General features: G+C 40.3%; 1 protein-coding gene across 1 annotated transcript; it reads left to right on the top strand.

Moving 5' to 3' along the window:
• Window positions 1–1,628: 1,628 nt before the first annotated feature.
• On the top strand, window positions 1,629–11,126 carry LOC140999763 (deoxyribonuclease gamma-like). The gene is made up of 9 exons (XM_073470289.1): window positions 1,629–1,704; window positions 5,679–5,850; window positions 8,024–8,112; window positions 8,706–8,795; window positions 8,901–9,013; window positions 9,132–9,244; window positions 9,356–9,513; window positions 10,365–10,461; window positions 10,589–11,126. The coding sequence occupies exons 2-9, from the start codon at window positions 5,701–5,703 to the stop codon at window positions 10,748–10,750; spliced, it is 972 nt and encodes a 323-aa protein (XP_073326390.1). The 5' UTR covers window positions 1,629–1,704; window positions 5,679–5,700; the 3' UTR covers window positions 10,751–11,126.
• The last annotated feature ends 8,989 nt before the right edge of the window (window positions 11,127–20,115 follow it).

The following is a 20,115-nucleotide window of genomic DNA, read 5'->3' as shown; positions in this document are numbered from 1 at the left end:
ACTACACCCCAAACTGCATCGGTTTGATTTGTTCTTCAGCAGTTTTGAAATACTGAATGCCACACAAATTACTGTGTTTCGAGGCCATAGCCATGGAGTCAACATTGGGGGGGACCAAAAGCTGCCTGGCACAGCTGCATCACGTGGCCCAACCATAATCATATTCACTTTGATCCATAGAAAGATTTTTGTGCAGTATTTAGCACAATAGAAATCCTCAATTTCTCTCTCTCTCTCTTTACTCTGAACACACCAGAGTGAACATGGAAGAAATATTACCAGTAAACAAGTGGTGTTTCTTGCTCAGGTACTAACCACTTCTGATCTGAATGGCAATGATTATTACATCGACTCATCTTTTGTGCTACCGTATACTTCTATCACCTGACTGGTAATGTTACTCATTTTCTAACTGCTCTTAACTTACTTTTCTTCTTCTCTGAGGCTGCCCCAAAAAACTGTTGAATGTCAGTGGCAGTGCCACCCTTTCTCTTGATCATGATTACTAACTGTAAAATTACACATGCAGCACTACATAAGGGATTGACACTTTACTCAAACTTCCCGTGGGCTATATTACAATTATAATATAATAAAGACATTAACGTTAGCGACCGTGAGCACTGTTGGTTGCTGGGTTAATGTGTTGCTAGCAAACTAACTTCCCAGTGATGTTCCTAACTCCATGCAAAGCATACAAGTGGAATATGTGGAAATGTATATGGGCTGTTTGCTAACTAATGCACAGAATGTATACTAGCTAGCTGACTAACATTCTGACAGGAATTTCACAGTGAAATTCCTGTCAGAATGTTAAATAGCCAGCAAGCTAGTATACATTCTGTGCAACATTGCAAGACGATAAGCATTCATGAAATTACATTTATCAAAACACTTTATACAATCACAATCAACAGTTATAGTCTACCTAACACTCATACTACATTCCTTGTTTTCCACTTTTACATATGTGCAACAAGTTCTGCTAGATGGGGTACTACGGCAACACCACTTGGACAAACAACAGTAGAACTGCAATACTAGAATTGGTAGTCATAATAACAGAAATGTGTTACATTTAGTAATAATTATGATGACATGTCTTTTTTTTCTCTCTTTTTTTTGTCATTTGCTAATGATTACTTGGGACAGTGGTATGTCGTGGGGATGTATATATGGTAATCACAGCCTTGAACACTTGTTTGTCTGTGTGACAGTGAGAGAGACAAGAAAAAGGAGGGAGAAGAAGTTTATTAAGAGAAACAAAGAAGCATGACAATCTCTTTGTATTCCACTTCCTTAAGTATAAGTTCACTCACCTAGTGTTATCTCTGATAATCTGAGATTTTCCTTTGCTAAAAACGATTTGTAGACAAAGAATAACCTGTTACCCTTCCATACGGGAACACAGGCAGTGTCTCTCTTCCTGTGTGTTGTTGAGCCAGAGAGGAGGGGCCAACTTTGACTGCTGTGTTTACAGCCTCAGCCAACACCTGAAACCTGCCTTTTTGTATTCTGCCTTTGGAAGACAGCGAGTAAGTAACAACGTGCCTGTAGTGACTTCTTAACTGGGATCAAGTTCAAGCTGTATCCTGCCACTGCACTGTCGACAACTCCCTCCCACAGGAAACATACTGGAGCTTCAAGTTTCAGTAGAGAGAAAGCAGGCAGGAAACCCCGCAGCTACACCGAGACAACACGCTGGTAAACTGCTGCCACTCCACCTTTCACTCAATCTTACCTTTATTCTTCCTTATGTGTGTGTGTGTGTGTGTGTGTGTGTGTGTGTGTGTGTGTGTGTGTGTGTGTGTGTGTGTGTGACGGGATTAAATGACAGGCAGAGAGAGTGGCCGCTGGAAGAAGTCCGTGTTATGAACCATGACATCATGACTTTTTTACTCCTGAGCCTGAAATAAATGAACAGAGCTGTAGGCTGCTGCCTCTTGATCTGCCACAGCTGCCTGTGTTCATGTGAATGACTGAGCGATACAGAGCACATCATTTGTGACTGATCAGTCAGATCCAATCTCGTGTTTTTACGCGCGCGCATGAAAGAAGGCTATTACAGTAAAACAATGACAAACATTATTTCAGATGATTGCATTAGATAGGCTCAGTTCTCTGTCAAAATAATTAATACAAACTTTGGGTGCCCACAACTGAAGAACTTTCACATCATCTACATCTGGGTCAGGCTTTGCTTTAGGGGAATAGTTCGAGTTAGAGGACAAGACTGACCTTTTTGTTTTTTCTGTTTCTGTTAGGCTGTGCTATCTTTAGAGGAGCTGGTATTTTTGATCTCTGAACAGAGCCAGGTTATCTGTTCACCCAGCTTCCAGTCTTTATGCTAAGTTAAAATCATCACCTCCTGGCCATTGCACTATACCTAACAGACAGACAAGAGTTTATTATTTATCATCTACTGTCAACAAGAAAGCAGTTACGTTTGTACTACCCAAAAATGTCACATTTAACAACAAGTAATAACATTAGCATGAGGTATTAGCTAAACCCAACCAAGCCTTTCAGACCAAACTCATCTTGGGGAAATCATAATGCTTACATAAGCAAACAGGAAGTTCCACTGTGACTGTGTGCAAACTTATAACTGCTGTCTTCACATTTTTAACTCTAGGGCTCTGTCTTACGCTCGGCATAATTAAAAATTCAGTTAAAAAAACGTTATTTGTCCCCAGGGAGCAATTAAAGGCACGTGGACACAGACACAAACAAGTCAGCAGGTTCAGTACACAGTCAGCACATTAAGTACACAAGTCAGCACGTTAAGTACACAAGTCAGCACGTTAGTTACACAGACACGAAACAAGTCAGATAGAATAAAATAGACTAAATAAACTAGATATTTACAATATTCACATGAGGTGCAAAGTAGCATTGAGGCAGGTTGGGTTGTGTATTAAGAGGCAGCAACAAGTTAGTGCAAATGTGCAAAAGTGAAAAATGCAATAGAGAGGAAGGGGAAGTGGGAAATGCAGTGACCATCAACAGGTTACTTATTGTTACTTATTGCCCCCCCCCCCCAAAAAAAAAGGGCAGAAAAAAAGGACACTCCCACACAGAGCCTTAAAAGCCTGAGAACCAGCTAAATGTAGAAGATTACTTCAAAAGTTATTTTATTGACCACTCTCATATGCAGTATATCAATGATGAAATAAAACTCAGAAAGACTGATTCACATGTGATAAACATTGTTATTAGAAAAATGACTTGATCGTTGGGAACCGAATTCCAGGTACCAGTATCGGAACTGTTCAGATGTGAACAGTACCCAACCCTATATTTCATTTTGAGAGTTGCTGGCGATCAACCTATTCCACATATGTCGTGAAAAGATCATGGTTAAAATAAGTACATAAATTACATGAGTTAACTTACGCACATAAATATGTAAGTACCGGTAAGCAAAGCACAGGCAATGAGGTGGGGAGAGGTGGGTAGGTCACACCTTCCCATGGTTTGCTACCTTTGCAAAGCAAATCTATTTGAACTCAAACTATGATTTCTTTCTCTTTCCCACCATATACCATTCCACAATTGTCAGAAGAAATGGAAAAACAAAGCTACCACATATTGACCCAATCAGTAGGGATCTTTTAAAGTCAGTGTTGGGTAACTTTACTTAAAAGTTACTCATTACGTACAAGATTTCTGCCATTAAAAGTAACTTGTTAGATTACTACGTTATTTACTGAGTAATGCTAGAGTACTTAAGAGTACAGTATAACCTCTTTGTGACTCGTTGTGCATGTGGTTTATATTGTCCAGATGGCATTTAGCCAACTATACATGTACCTTTGAATATATTTACTCTACCGTCATTTTGTAGCCTTCTTTACAGCCCACAATCGGTAATCCTGCAGCCTAATAATAGGAATGACAGATGCAATATAACATTTACATCTCTATTCTGCTAACAATCTGACAGTGAACTGGGCAGAGGCATACATTATTAGGCACAGCTGTTCTGCCCTTATAGAGTTTATGATGCAGCTGACAATCACTTATTCTCCAGGCACAACTTGCATTTCACTGTGATGTTGTTCTTTGTTCTTGAACTTTTTGTCCAAATATTTCCATGAAGTTAATGTTGTCCTCTCTGCAATTTCGCTACACTGAATTAGCTAGCTATGCACTGACACAACTGTAGGTTTACCTTCAGCTGCCATGCAGCCACCTGCTGAGCAGCAGGAGAGGAACAGAAACCGTGCAAACGTTTCAGTGATTTTATTTAATTTTTGTGGCGACAAAAGGAAAGAAAGACAGCATTTTTTTCCCTTAACAGATGGCTTTTATGAAAAACTAACTAAATAAGGGATTACTTGAATTGCAGGACTAACGCGTTACGTTACTCGTTACAACAAAAGAGTAATCTGAGTACTCTAAGGGATTACTTTGTAACAAGTTACCCCCAACACTTCGTAGAGTTAATGAGTGCCCTGGAACATAGCTACAACCATATCTTAAAACTAGTGTTGATCCTGCATATAAACATGTGTGGGCACAATGGCCTTGCTAAAAAATGGATATGGCAATATATCGCATTATTTATTTTCACAATATACTGCATCGATTTCCAGCCCCAAAAAACAATCTTTTGAAAGAAATTATTCATGTTTTAAATAGGGCTGCTCGATTATGGCAAAAATCATAATCACGATTATTTTGATTGATATTGTAATCACGATTACTAAAGACGATTATTCATTGATTTGAGAACAAGCATTTATTGAACGCGGTGGCATTGTAAAGTGTGTCCTTAATTGAAGACTGTGTGGCGGTGGCAGGAGTCAAGGAGCTTTTCATTTTTGAGTTTTTTTGTTCCTTCACTGCTTGGTCATGTATTACTCTGTGTGTGGACTTTGGTTGGTTAAATACATTTGTCGTGTTCCCCTGAGGTGCAGACACGGTCGCGTGACATATCTTGCAGAATATCTTCGTTTGTTCCGAGTCAGACTCCTCGAAACCGAAGTGTTTCCACACCACAGAATTCGCTTTACCTTTCTTCCCGACCAAAGGCTGCCTTTCTGCCATCTTCTACCATCTTCTTCTACACGTTTTTTCCAAACACCCACTGGCAACACGCACCGGCGTGGCTGAAAGCAAAAACTTTCAGGCGGGGGCGGGGCGGAGCGGAGTGCACAGGTGGAGATGGAGGGGTTCGCTGCATTTACCACACAAGACACGGCGTGCGGCAGAATGATCGTTTTATTACGATTATCTAGTTTTCATGATCGAGGGAAGCCAAAATCGAAATCGAAATCGAAATTCAATTAATCGCCCAGCCCTAGTTTTAAACGAGTTGTGAATAGCCGACGACCTCCGCTCCTGTAGATGTGCATGTAGTTGCCTCGAATTGCCAGCTGCCATTTCCGTCAGAGTGTTTGAGTCAGTCAGAGAAGCATAATACAATACGGCTCATCAATACGTATTGTATTATGAAGTCCTTGCCAATACCCAGCCCTGGTACTTTGCCAGGTGTTTATATGTCAGCCTGTCTGTCTGTCTGTGGACACAAAAATAACACAGCTTCTTCAGTGAAGGTATTCAGACAGTGATGCATCATGTGCATTTACAGTTACTGTTGCTTCTGCGGTTCTTGTGCACACAAACTGTAGATGTTCAATCAAATTTGATCTGTCTTTGTCTCCGCACACCAGGTCACTGTCCCAGCTCTGTGCCATGAGGTCTTCCACCCTCCTTCTACTTCCCTTCCTCATGGGTGTGTGTGATGTTGAAGGCTCCTCAGATTTTAGAATCTGTGCCTTCAATCTCCATCACTTTGGGGATTCCAAGTCCCAGAAGAGCAATGTCATGCTAACTCTTACCAGGGTAAGACAAAGATGGATGGATTTGGCTTTTGTGGGTGTGAACTGGATTGGAACCAAACTGTTTTGGGGTGGTGGGGAAAACAAAATGGAGATGTCACATGCACACACACACTTACAGTGAACTGAGTTCTGGTCTTTATGTTCTTGCAATGATGTTTTTTGGAGATGAATTTCATTACTGCTGCTATTTGCTTTATAGTTTTGGATGGTTTGATTAGGCTATTTTATAATTTTATTATTCCTGTATTTCTTTATATTGCAATATATATTGCAGAAAAGAAAAATATTGCAATGTTAGTTTTTTCCAATATTGTGCTGCCCTATTAACACAAAATACTTTTTACCTGGACCTGTATCAAAAAGAATATGACAGTAAGAAGCAAAAGGGAAAGAGGCTATTGTGTTTGTCCGACTTGAACTGGACTCTTAAAGTCCCCGCGCCGGGCATTGACCCGGTAGTCATCCATGGTATAAATCTGTAGCAGGAAACCGGGAAAAACAAAAGAAGAAGACGACGACAAAGGTATTAATACAATATATATAGTGTAATGACAGCAGCAAAAAGTCATCCATGTTTTCACCATTCACTGTGCAGCCCGTTTACCGCTTCTTAACTTGTTTGGTAGGGGGCAAGTTGGGGTTCAGGATCTTGCCCAAGGATACTTTGACATGAAGCCAGGGGATCCGGGGATTGAACACCCAACCCTCCAATTACAACTAGCTCTACGTCATACACACAGACTGGACAGTCTATGAACAAAATAATTACTACCAAAACAGAAAAAAAATGTGTCCATCTCTATGTTAAAACAGACCTCACAATGTTATGTAGGATGCACAGCATTTACTTGTTGGCTTGAATAGAAGTTAGTAGCCCATAATAGCTTCCAGGATAACTCCTGACATACACAGTACATCAGCGCTGAAACTCTGAATCATACTGTACATCTCTGGAGAAGATTCGCTAGCTCAGACAATGGATTCTTATTTAGGTCTAAAGTTGAAATGGTTTATTCACATTAAGGATATGGCCAGGTTAGGGTAGGGGTAAGAAACACATCACTTCATTTGTGACTGATAACTGAGAAAACAGCAAAAATACCAAATTATAGACCCTCACTCAAAATATGTCCTAGAGCACGGAGACTTTATATGTGGGTGTTTGCGCTCACCATAGATGTATAATAAGAAGGGACCTTATTTTGAAAAAAATTGGACAATAGTTAATGGTGTGAGACAAATTACTTTTTTATCTCAATGAAACCAGTGTTGTACAAATATCAAATATATCCGAAGTAAAAATATGTGTTCCAGCTCTTTTTTCCTCCCCAGCCCTCTTTTTGGTGTATTAAAACAGAAAAACAGAACAAGCACCTTACTCCCCAAACTCTCAGAAGGAGATAAGAAAACAACATACCAGAAAAACCTAACATATATAAAAGACAAAAATAAATAGAACAGGGAGGAAAACACAATAGGAAGGATGTTCAAGATGCTTACTTAAAAAAATAGATGCATTAAGAATCAGATGGGTCTAGAGAGGTAAGAATATTAAGGATAGGATAGGCTGCCATGTTTTATAGAAACTGGCAGTTGAACCTCTCAGGGAATGTTTCATCTTTTCTAATGACAGACAGAATGTTAAATCAGTTAACCAAGTTGTGGTGGAAGGTGGATTTGGGCTTTTCCAGTGTAACAGAATACATCTACAGCCAATGAGTGAAGCAAAAGCAAGTTAATGTTTAATACTTAATGAATGAGGCAGACTGGTGTAAGGGGTGCCCCAAAGATAGCTATCAAGGGGCTGGTATCTAGTATAATATAAAGGGCTTTGGTTAACGTGTTAAAGAAATAAGACCAGAACTCTGTTAGTTTTAGACAAGAAAAAAAATATGCGGGTATGATCAGCCAGTGACAAAGGTGTAATTCACGTGGGATCATTACAATATTTATCTCTCTCCTTTCACTGCCATCCATATTCTTGCAGAAATTAGGATCCATGGTGGTTCACCAGAAAGAGGGCTTTGCCAGTCTATGCGTTTTGGACCTCAGGGGATTTTTATAGTTGCAATACCATGAGTAGCCACTTGGCAGCAAGGCTGAGATGTTGCTGAGACATTTACTTTTGTGTTACTTTGCAAATTACTTTTTAATTGCTGTGATATGTGTTCCAGATCATCGCTCGCTGTGATGTGAGTTTGCTTCAGGAAGTGAGAGACAGTCAACAAAAAGCTTTACCACGACTGCTTGACCGCCTTAACAGGTGACTCTCCCCAAGATCACTAATAGGTGGACCAGACCCAGATGCCGTCCTATCCAGAATTGGACATATAACTGATACATTTTTGAGAATTATTACATTTTGAAAGAGCATGTCTCTTTTCTAACCTTTACAGCACTAGCAAACCAGGAAACTCACAGACCAATTGCATGCATTTTTAATCATGTATCATTGTATTGCGTTGAGCATTGTGATTCAAGTCAGACAGATATACACACACAGATGAGAGATGAGATGAGAGGCAACAGCCAGAGACAAACGACAGTGAAAACAGCCTTTAATCAAGAATGGACTCTTACATTCTTCCTCCAAACAGTTCAAATCAGTGTGTCTCATATCTGATACTGTGGCGATTATCAGAAGCAACAAAGTGATGCACCACAGCTAGACGGCACAGAGTATGTTTAGAGCAAACAAACCCACTCAAATCCAAACTGAGGCGACAGGAAAAAAAATATTTGATTTGGCACTAAATCTGAATCATAACACAAGTCAGAAATGGTGATCTTCTGAACATCAGAATAACGGAATTAACAGTTGTGTCCACTTTCTGTCTGTCTCTCTTCGATATTCAGGTATGACACTGAGCATGTGTATGATGCTGTGGCCAGTGAGAGACTGGGCAGGTCTGAATCATACCAGGAGCAGTATGTATTTGTTTACAGGTGAGCTAAACTGCGTGTCCACACTCGTACCACTTTGCTGCTGGATGCACCAAAGTTAAGACATCTTAAATACAGGCTGTAATGTGTTTTACTGACTGTGTACAGGACAGGTACAGTGACAGTCACTGGCCAGTATCAGTACCCAGATAATCGACCAGGAGATTTTGATGCTTTCTCCAGAGAGCCTTTTGTTGTCCGCTTCAAAGCCCCCAAGACAGGTCAGTCCTTTGACACTCAGGATTCCCATCTAAGATGAGGAATAGCATGGTGATGTTTAGGCATATAAACACGTTTCCTTGCATCCTCCCTCCCTCCAAACCCCATCTATATCTTCAGCTATAAAGGAGTTTGTCCTCATACCTCAGCACACCACTCCGACCAACACGACTAAGGAACTTGATGCATTGTATGACGTGTTGCAACATGTGAAGAGCATGTGGAAAACTGAGGTAAGGTTTGTTGGTGCTAACTAAAACTGCAGGACACATTCATAATGACCCAGTTGATAAGATTTTGTAGTTCTACCATCAATTTTGCTGTGTATGTGTGTATAAGAGCAGGATGTGATGCTTCTCGGGGACTTCAATGCTGACTGCGGCTACCTTGCTAAGAAGAACAGGAAGAACGTTCGCCTGATTACAGAGAGGAGCCTCTTCTGGCTCATTCCAGATAAAATTGACACTACTGTGCGATCCTCCACGTCCTGCACGTATGACAGGTGAATTCACACTCCATGAGTCCCACCACAAAGAGGCACCAGATCCATAGATCTGGTTGGACCCCACGCCACTCAAGCCAAGGCTTGTAATGTTTTGTGAGTGTAATGTGAGTCTGTGAGGCTATTAGGCTGTTCACACTTGATGTTACCATCCATCCTGAGTAATCAGATAACAGGTAGACAGCTCTAAGTACAGGTGTGAACACCCCCAAGAAGCATAATAGCAGATGATTGGGTAACACAACATGTTTCAACTTAGCATCAAACTAGTAACCGCAATATCCCCAGACTCCCTTATAAATCACGTGACTGTGAGAGTTGTTTGGTGAGGAGGAGGGTAAGAAACTTTGCAAAAACAGATACGACAAATTCTAAATCATTGGTGCCTTCTTGTAAATTCAGCATTAGATCAAAACATGAAGTTGTTTGTTTCCATGTAAAAAGTGGCAGTTTGTGGCAGCATGGCTGTACCAGACTGTCTGCTGTGTCTAAAGTGTTGAGTACTTTGGCAGCTGCTCATATGTATGTGGACAGATTCTGTCACTGCAATAGTATCATAACCATGCAAGATGCAGTCATGAAACAGTTGTGTAGTTGAGATCAAAATGATGGCCGCATTTGTAGATGGGTGTGGTTTCCTCTAATAACCAAAGATGGCCTCTGTGAGAGATTGGTGCAGTTTACTGTTGCCTAGTAGCGAAGCTACTGATCATGGCAACTCAACTGAAATTATGCCGTTTTAAATGCTGTAGGGACCAAGTTTCTTTAACATGCCGTCATATTTCAAATGAGAAAACATCAGTGTGTCTCAAGTATGCATTTTGGTCTGTCCGTTATGTGTTTTACAACAGGATCGTTGTACATGGGGAAAGGTTTGCCAGAGCAGTTGTGCCTTCTTCAGCCAAACCATTTAACTTCCAAATGGAATACCGACTCACAGAGGAGCAGGTAACAGGCTGCATGTTGTGAAATGTGAAACAGTAAAAAAAGCAGACAACCCATGTAAAGCCTAAAACTGTGTTCTATTGAAGTGTGCTGATGTTCGGAAGCTGTTTTGTCTGTGTTTTCTGTTCAGGCGCTTGAGGTTAGTGACCATTACCCGGTGGAGGTCCTGCTGAAGGGCGACACAAACAAAAACCTCTTCAGTGGTGGCACAAAGGAGACATCTCAATCAAAGTTCTTTTCTTTGTTTGTATTCAGCCATCTTCTCTTCCAAATGTTAACATGTTGGCTTTAAAGTGAACTGATGTGGACTTTTACCATCTCAGTCTGTGGACAATCCCAGGACAGCTTACTTCAGAGAACTAATGAGAATGTCATGATTCCACAACATGTGGAGTCCAACCTGCCAAATATCACTAATGACACATTCTTTGATGTTGGTTCAGAAAACTACCTACCAGTACAAACGGAGGCACTGAAATAATTTCATGGAGCACCTGAACATAACAATTGATCAAATCATTTCTCTATGAAACAGTGATGGAATTCTGGAGGAGAAATGGTGAGGTGGTTACCACTATGATGTTGATGCCTTATATACAATATATGCATTTTGTAAATACTTGGGATTGGTTCTGGAATGTGATAAATTAAATTTGTCAGAAACTCAAGTCATAATGTGTCTGGTGACTTTTTTGTAGATATTTCTGAGAATGGGGAGGGCAAATTCTGACAAATGATCACAGGCCATACCATGAAAGTAATTGTTTTGATGTCCTTTCTCTTTTTCTCTACACTACATACTGTTCTTTGTTCTCTGTCCTATTCTCTCTGACTTCATGTTTACATTATACCCGACTATCTCATTTACTCTATAAAGCTACAGTACATATTTGTTGATTTCATGTCAACTCTGATCCAATTAACTTATAATCATATACATCAGTCCAGTCTTTTAACAAATAAATGATGAATTAACATAATGTACAAGTGATTGCTCACTCAGAACATCATATTAAGTCATATTAGCACTCTTCCCAGCATGCCTCTCTCGTCCAAATTAAAATGATACAAAATGCAAGAAAAAACTGGATCACAGCTCAAACCAAGTACTTTGTTGAAGTCAGTGAAACACAGCTATAGCAGTAATGTGATGCATCTCTGTTTTTCTTACTGAAACAGAATGTGTGTTTTAGGGGTTATCCACAGCTAAAGCAAACCTATGCATTTCCTCCGACTAGGTCAGATTTAGTCTTGCACATCCAGAAACTGGAGAAAGGTGCAACTGCAACAGAATGCAAGTGTCTTTCAACTACGGGGGAAAAAACGCTCTGCTTGTTTGCATTCTCCTGGGTGGCACTAAAGCCAGGATGGGGTGAGCCCTAGGATTAAAATAGCTAAATGCCCCAAAAGAAAAAGTAAGAGCTGCTAACTTGTTTAGGTTAGTGCTGCTAGCGACCAGGTTAGGGTTAAGGTATCTTGCCATTTTCAGCATGTTGCTACCGGAGAGGTTGTTGTTTCACGTAGCAACAGGAATTTTGATCAGTACAAGCAGAAAACTGAAGGAAGAGGGGAATGCCAGACAGCGCTCCTCGTCTGACAGACTTCTACCAACAGTCTACATCAAGATGAGTTAGACTAGGTCAATTTAAATGAGGGACAACGGCTGTGGGTCTTAGATGGTGCTACACTTTGACCACAGCAGTAACGATCAGCTGGGAAGCACCCCTGCTGCTTCCTTTGACTAGGTCAAATTTCACTGCCAGACTATAGCTCTGTAAACAAATTAGTCGCCTTTCTTTCAAAGCTGATGCTCCATGAATGCCACATTTTCACCAGCTGGTGTAGAAACAATAAGGCAGCAAGAGGGACCTGTAAACCAGCTGTCCTGACCTCACAAGTTGACAACAAAAATGGGAGACAACATCATGTTTACTTTGATGGAATGCTTTAGTAAATCAAATTGTAATCAAATTGTAATCAAATTAATGTTCACAGAATGGGATGTGTAAATCTATAGTGTCAGTTGTGTAAGATGTGCATGAGTGGAAAATATGTGTGCAGGTGTTGTCAGCTGTGAAACAAAAAAGTAAACTTAAAACATTGCTGAAATCAAGCAGCCTGCAAGGGAGAATCACACATCTAATGTAATCTGACCTGACACAACAGCTGGTTGTAACATTTTATCGGCTAAACCTCTGTCCAAATGGGCTGATATGCCTTATGATCAAAAACCACTCATTGATGGGGCACAGACTTTTTCATTTCATGGTAGATAGTCGTCATAATGCCCTCTGGGGTTTCACTATTTTACTTATTATGATATTGCTGCTTAAAACCCAAAAGAAGCAGAGTCGTGTGTTGGGTGATATAGTGTTGTGATATGTAATATATGAAATAAATTTGACCTACAGTTTTTGTGTGGAGAGACTGATATCAAATACACAACTACTGAAGTACTATGACTTTCAACAAGTATAAATGAAAATACTCCTGTCATAAAGAGGTGGGTAAAAGTACTATGTAAAAGTACATATAGCTATTCTGTGAAGACCTCGCAACTCCAGTTTTTACTTAATCCAGCAGTTAAAATAATTTGTGGTACATCAACATGCATCATGCAGCATGCATACAGAAGCACAATTTCTTTGCTACTTTAGTGTTTTGTTTTCCTACCTATTTCCTGTTATTTTATCCCTGTTTATAGATGTATATAGATATATCAGTAATGAATATCATTAATCAGTTATTAATTTATAAGGGGCCATTAGCCATATTCATTCTGCCTCTTACATACATACATAAATCAAATCAAATCAATTTTATTTATATAGCCCAAAATCACAATCACTTCGCCTCAATGGGCTTTGCAATCTGTACAGTGAACGACATCCTCTGTCCTTAAACCCTTGATTCGAGTGATGAAAAACTTGCCATGATGATGGAAAAAAAACCTTTTTAACAGGGGGGAAAAAGACAATGGAAGAAACCTCAGGAAGAGCCACAGAGGAGGGATCCCTCTCCCAGGACAGACAGACATGCAATAGATGTTGCATGTACAAAAAAGAACAACAACATTACAGTTTACAAGTTGCATTGACAGAATATCTAATACAATTTATATAATATATGTAAAGTGTGTGGATCCAGGGGACAACTGATCAGGACGGGTGGTGCCCGAGCCACACGACCTCCTCTCCAACATGGTGACCTGGAAGAAGGCAGGCCACACAAGATAATTAGCAGTAAAAGAGAAAACATCAGAGTGAAAAGGCATCAAATTTTACAGAAATACAGATATAAGGAGATAGTAAAACAGAGGAGAGCAATGATGCAGTGAAGCACAGGGTATGACGATCCAGATCCATCAATATGTGAGGCAGCAGGAGCCAGGAGAGAGAGATGGTCTCAGAGGCCCGTGGTCCATCAGATGGGAGCCTGAATGAAAAGAGAGGAGGAAAAGGAGAAAAGGAGAAAGAGGAGGAGGAGGAAGCTATAGAGAGTGAGAGAGCGACACAGCTTGCAGCTTGTGGGGACAGAAAACAAAAACGAAAGTGAGAGAAATGTGATGTTAATCAGAATAAGCAGATTGTTTCTCGTTGGCAGGACAGTGTGAATTCTAATACTACAGGTAACTCATTGAGACTGAGATTGACCCACTGTAGAAACTAGCAATCAAAGTCAAGGACTAATTAAAGGCTAAATCAAAGAAGTGAGTTTTGAGTTTAGATTTAAAGGCGTTAATAGAGCCAGATTGTCTGATGTCAACTGGGAGGTTATTCCAGAGGAAGAGGGCCCTGAATTTTGAGAGCATAATGCACAAGTTGGAATATATGGTATAATGAGATCTGACATGTATGACGGGGCAGGGCCGTGTACAGTTTTGTATGTCATCAGCAGCACCTTAAAGTCTGATCTTATATGTATTGGGAGCCAATGCAGTGAGGCTAGGATTTGTGTAATATGATCAAATTTTCTTGTACGTGTTACGACTCTAGCTGCAGCATTCTGAACCATCTGTAGACTTTTAGTGCTCTCACGCGGAAGACCCAAAAATAAGGCATTGCAATAATCCAGCCTAGACGAAACAAAGGCATGTCTCAGGATCTCTGCGTCAGCCGTGGACAAGAAGGACCTCATTTTAACTATGTTGCGCAGGTGGTAAAAAGCGATCTTGATAATTTCTTTGATGTGCTGATGGAAAGAGAGGGTAGAATCACAAGTAACACAAAGGTTCTTGACAGTTGAACTTAGAGAAATAACACAGTTGTCAAGAGTTACCGTCACCTGATCAAAGTGGTGTCTCTGTCGAGCGGGGGCAATGACTAGTATCTCACTTTTATCCGAATTCAGGAGCAGGAAGTTTTCTGACATCCATTTCTTCACTGCATACAAGCAGGTCTCTAATTTCGTGATTTTTATCATCAGCTTTTATGGGCACATACAGCTGAGTGTCGTCCGCATAGCAGTGGAAATGTATTCCATAACTCCGAATAATTTGGCCAAGAGGTGAAATATATAAAGAGAAAAGCAGAGGGCCAAGAACAGAACCCTGGGGAACTCCATACTTCACATGAGTAAATATCGATGTAGTATTATTGTAAGAAACACATTGTGTTCTTTCAGATAGGTAGGATTTGATATTAAGATATAATATGGGTGAGTTGTATGGATAGTATGATACCAACAGCAACATCTGGTAGACACTTGCAAGAAGTACAAACACAAATCTGTATTCAACTAGATAAAATGGAAATTTGTATTTTAAAATAACTTTATTTATTATTGTTATTATTTACAGTGCACAGTCTAGTCTGTATGTTTTAAATGCTCCATTGCACTGCATTCCATAGAATAATAATTGTAAAAGTGTGGTCCAGACCAAAATAGTAATACATTCTGTCATTAATTGTGGATGGAATTAACCCCCCAGGGGTCCTTAAGGGGTTTATAAGGGGTATAACCCCCTCAAAGACCCCTGGGGGGTTCCTGGACAAAAAAGGAGAGTATAATTCCATCCACAAGTAATGACAGAATGTATTACTATTTTGGTCATGTGTTTAATACACTTTGATAAAACATCTAAAAGCATCCTATCAGGTGGGAGACCCTGAGGTATGTTATGAAATACAGGTCTCTGGTGTACTTTGTGTCAGTTTAGGGGTCCATGATGTGAAAAAGTTTGAAAAGCCCCTAATGTTTATCCTCTACCCAAATATGTGTCAGAACAGGTTTAAAACTGGGACACAGATGACTATGTTATTGTTAGTTGGCTCCAGCGCAATGAGACCAGCCACAACGCTTTGTCTTGTATGACCAGTCCAATCTTCAATTCAACATATGTGAAACTAAAGATATGATCATTGATTTTAAAAGACATGCCCAAACACATGCTGTAACATCCGTTAGGAGTCAGACAGTAGAAAATAAAAAATCTCATAAATATCTTGGGATGATTATTGACAAAAAACTGAACTTTGAAGCACATTGTCCTAATTCCACATAAACAAAACCTTATTCTATTATGCCTATTATACATTTTTTCTTTGCTGTCATGGTTTGGAAACCTATTTTTAAAGGACAGAAACTCTCTGAATCAAATTGTTAACTGGTCTAGTAGGCTGATTGCTACTGAGCTGAGTCACAGCTTATCTGTGCATCCCCTTAACACTACCAGCAGATAGCCAGGTAAATTTTCAACAATAACTCACTCCCTTTGCAGTGAATTTTAGCTTCTTCCCTTTGGATGGACGTTTATAGTTCCAAGTGTAGAACAAAGCAGTAGCTTGTTCCAGCAGCTATAACTCAGATGAATAAGTCATAGCAATATTTGCACAGATTCTATAGAAGCAACCTCTATTTATTTATTTTTTTAAAAACACAATTTTACCTTATTTATCCTAGTGGCTGTTTTATTTTATATTTATTTTAGTGTTCTATTGGTAATTCTCTCTTTAAGTTCTGATTAGTTGAGCCATGAGTACTTTTATCATGTTTGTTTATGTTTGTCTGTTGTCAGTGTTATTGCAAAATCTGTGTCAAGATGGATGAGATGTCTTTTCTTCGAACCAAATCTACTTATGTGTAAAATTAAAGTTACCTGAACCTCAACCACTGCCACTTCTGTGTAATTCAATTATGACAGACATATTTCTATTAAATAGTAAATGCAACTGAAATTTTTAAAACCTTATCCTGGGCGTACTAAACATTCGCTTCTTCTGAAGATCCATGATAACTGTTGCAGTGTGGTACCCACAGGATACAGCTGGGGCCTCAAAGGAGAGATATGCCTGTAGCACCTTCTCTTCGTTACGGACGGACTCTGCTTTTGTTGCCTTGATGATCCAATCTACTTCACACTTGGCAGTTGTGTTGCTGAGGGCCATATACAGTGTAATGTAGAATTTGGTGCAATTTGGATGTCACAAGTTCAGTATTGATATATTTTCAATAAACAGTGAACACCGCTCTGTGCAGGGCGTGGCTTCAGCGCTCTGGCTTCAATTTTCAAATTGGGTTGTGTCACAAAAAAATGGCACAACACACTCCACAGATAAAGTTAGCAATGCCTCTCGTGATCCTTCTCACATGATCTCATGGAGAAGCAGATGTAAACCAAATAGAGATGAGCGTGGTGCAACAACTGTATAACATTTTGCAGGGAGAAAAAAACAAAACAAAAGCAGAAGGTTAAACGAGTCTGGATGAGTGGGGAGTGGTCAACACAGGTATTCAATTCATCAGAGAAAGAACTGCAGGTGAGATTTTCTGCCTTTCATCGTTTTTTGTTCTCCAGTTCAGAAAGTACCGATGTAATCATCCATATTTTAAATCATAAATATCAAATAAGTTTGATATTATCAGGGTGGCCCTGATGTGTCTGTGAGCAGTTCAGGAGGCTTCAAACTGGATCTGTAAACCCTCGCATTACCAGATTAAGGAGGAGGCTAAAGCAGGTGGCTGGCCGTGAAAGCAGAAGCCCCTCTTCCAACAGAGGAGCAGGAACAGGAGTCGGCTGTGCTGCTGACTAAGGAGCAGGAACAGGAGTGAGCCGGCTGAGAAACACTGGTAGGTGTCGGCAGGTGTCAGTTCAGAACTGAAGCAGCAGGATGAGAGGTGAAACGTCTTAAAGAAACTGAAACAAGTCCAGTTGCCTATGATTTAGCACTTAGAATTACCATGACCTGGATGACTGAGAACCTTCATCAACAAGTTGCTCCCCTTTCATGTGAACATGCTCATGCTAGATGTGGAAAAACGGGGATAGACTTATCGAGCTTTCCAGCTTTGTGCAGTCTGATAACTAAACTGATCCTTCACTTATCAAATAATGTCCTCCTGTCTGTCCTACCGACTCTTCGTCACATTTCTGCTTAAAAAACAGTGTCTGTCCCGGCAGCAGAGCCAGGCTGCTCCCACAATTGAACTGAATTTCCAGGATGTATGGTGGGTCAGGATCTCATTCACAACACATTATAACAGCATCCATATGATTATAAACAGTCAGCGGGTACCTGTTTTAATTAACAGGTGGACACCGGGGGAAACACGTTGAAAAAAAACACAGATCTCAACGTCATGATCTGTACCATCACGCCTCTTTTGGATTCACAGCAGCGGCATGCTGTTTGAATTGACACATTGGAGTGGCTTTACGCCAGAGCTGCTTGGTACAGTGTGAACAAAAAAAGGCAGAGAAATGGTGAACCTTCGCTGCGCTGATAATGCGGAGTCTCTGTGTGAAAAGGGACCACTTTGTCTTTTTTGGGGCCTTTTTATGGCTTTATTGATAGAACAGCTCAGAGAGATGACAGGAAATGGGATGAGAGAGAGAGGGGATGACATGCAGTAAGAAGCCACAGGTTGGACTTGAACCCTGGGCTGCAGCAGTGAGGACAAGGCCTCTGTACATGGGACGCCTGCTCTACCAACTGAGCTAACAGGCGCCTCATCTTTGACTTTGTGCTGAGTATATGGACACAGTGTTGCCCCCCTGGTCTGGTGGGTACAAGGGAGAGGTGTGTTCGTAAACCCTGCAGCTGTATGTAGAAACAAAGAGGCAGAAACTTTAGCGTACGTTCAGCTTGACTGCAGGATTTATTCTCTTTCTTAACAAAATGACATCTTTAAGAAATTACTTCCTGAGGTAATAAACAAAAATGCCCAGTGTCGCATCAGCTGAGTTATAGTATTTTCAAGTATGCCAGATATTTCAATATCTTAAAAAAATATACATGTAACCATAGCATGTAAATGCATTGAAAAGAAACAGCACCATGAAATAAACAAAATTAATGACCATAGGCTAGGGCTGGGCAATATGGCCTCAAATCAATATCACGATATATTGAGCAACTCACCTCGATAATGATAAATGAACGATAAGTAAGTATTTGTACAGTCAAACTAACCAAAAGCTTATTATTGATCATTATAAAGTTTCAGGGCGTTCCTGTAACCATGGTAACTCAGAGGGGAGGGAGAGACGCTGAATGAAGCTGTTTACACAGATACACTGCAGACAAAGTCCAGACTACAGCTGTTATTTCACACATGTAGCACACAACAGGAGACTCTCCCTGTCAGACGAGTTCTCACGTGCTGACTAAACTCAGCTGATAACTAGCAGCGCGACGAGTCCTTGCTAGCTAAGCAGCTAAACTTTAGCGCCGCTCCGTGTTCAGATCCCGCCCTGTGTGGGTCACTGCACTGTCATTGGTCAGGCGCGCACACGCTGTTAACGATACCATTTGTTGCAGAGTGTGACAATCTGTCAATAAACATCAGCCAACAGCTCTCTGATCTGCTTTGATCTCACAAGTCGCCTCTGTTAAGTTTGAATGACGGAAATCCGTCGTAGCGACGGAGAACTTTAATCCATGTTAAAAGTATAAAATAACTTAAATTTCCTTCAAACACAAAGTATTAAAATACAGTCTCTTATAAAGAGATTCGACAGCAGCCGCTTCATCTTTTGAACCGACGGGCTCCATTTTCTCCGTCTCACGTCTCTTTCCCTTCTTGTAACAGACTGGATGGAGTCACCTGACTAAACGCGCTGTATGCGTCGTACAGCCGAGCGTCTTAAAGGGACATGAACATACCGGTAGCCTACCTACACACACAGCCAAACAAGACAAAAACGACTTTTCCTTTTTTTTTTTTTAAACACCGAATATACCGACAGGGGCAAAATGACGTCGGTTATCATCGTAAATTTCGGTATTGGTAAATTTTCGGTTTATCGCCCAGGCCTACCATAGGCTTCCTTGTTCTTCAGCTGCACAAAATCAATTCTCTCTTATTTGGTTACTGTCACATTTTCCACAGCTTAACTCATTTATCAAATTGCACATAACACCAAAATATGGGATCTTATAGTGAGTAACTTCCAACATTACCTATCAGTATTACTCAGGTTACATTATAACAAATCAGTGTGTACTTATCTTCTTAAGTCACTTATTTACACAAAGATACAGGAAAACAGTTACACACTGCCAAAGAATATCTGCATTAACCCTTCATGTATCTTCTGACTGGGTAACAAACAAAACAAACCCCTTTTGCATGTCTCATAGCACTTCTATTGCACTGCATATGTTAGCTAGCTCATTAGCAACAGGTCTGCTAGCCTAGCATGGCAGTCTACAGCTA

The sequence above is a fragment of the Pagrus major genome, chromosome 7 (assembly GCF_040436345.1).
Source record: "Pagrus major chromosome 7, Pma_NU_1.0".
Lineage (NCBI taxonomy): Eukaryota > Metazoa > Chordata > Actinopteri > Spariformes > Sparidae > Pagrus > Pagrus major.
Note: the sequence above shows the minus strand (reverse complement) of the source record. Positions and strands in the feature narration are given on the sequence as shown.

Coding starts and splice junctions, on each gene's coding strand:
- LOC140999763 (XM_073470289.1), top strand. CDS start 5,701: ATGAGGTCTTCCACCCTCCTTCTACTTCCCTTCCTCATGGGTGTGTGT. Junction 9,514..10,364: donor ACGTCCTGCACGTATGACAG/GTGAATTCACAC, acceptor GTTTTACAACAG/GATCGTTGTACATGGGGAAA. Junction 10,462..10,588: donor ACCGACTCACAGAGGAGCAG/GTAACAGGCTGC, acceptor TTTTCTGTTCAG/GCGCTTGAGGTTAGTGACCA.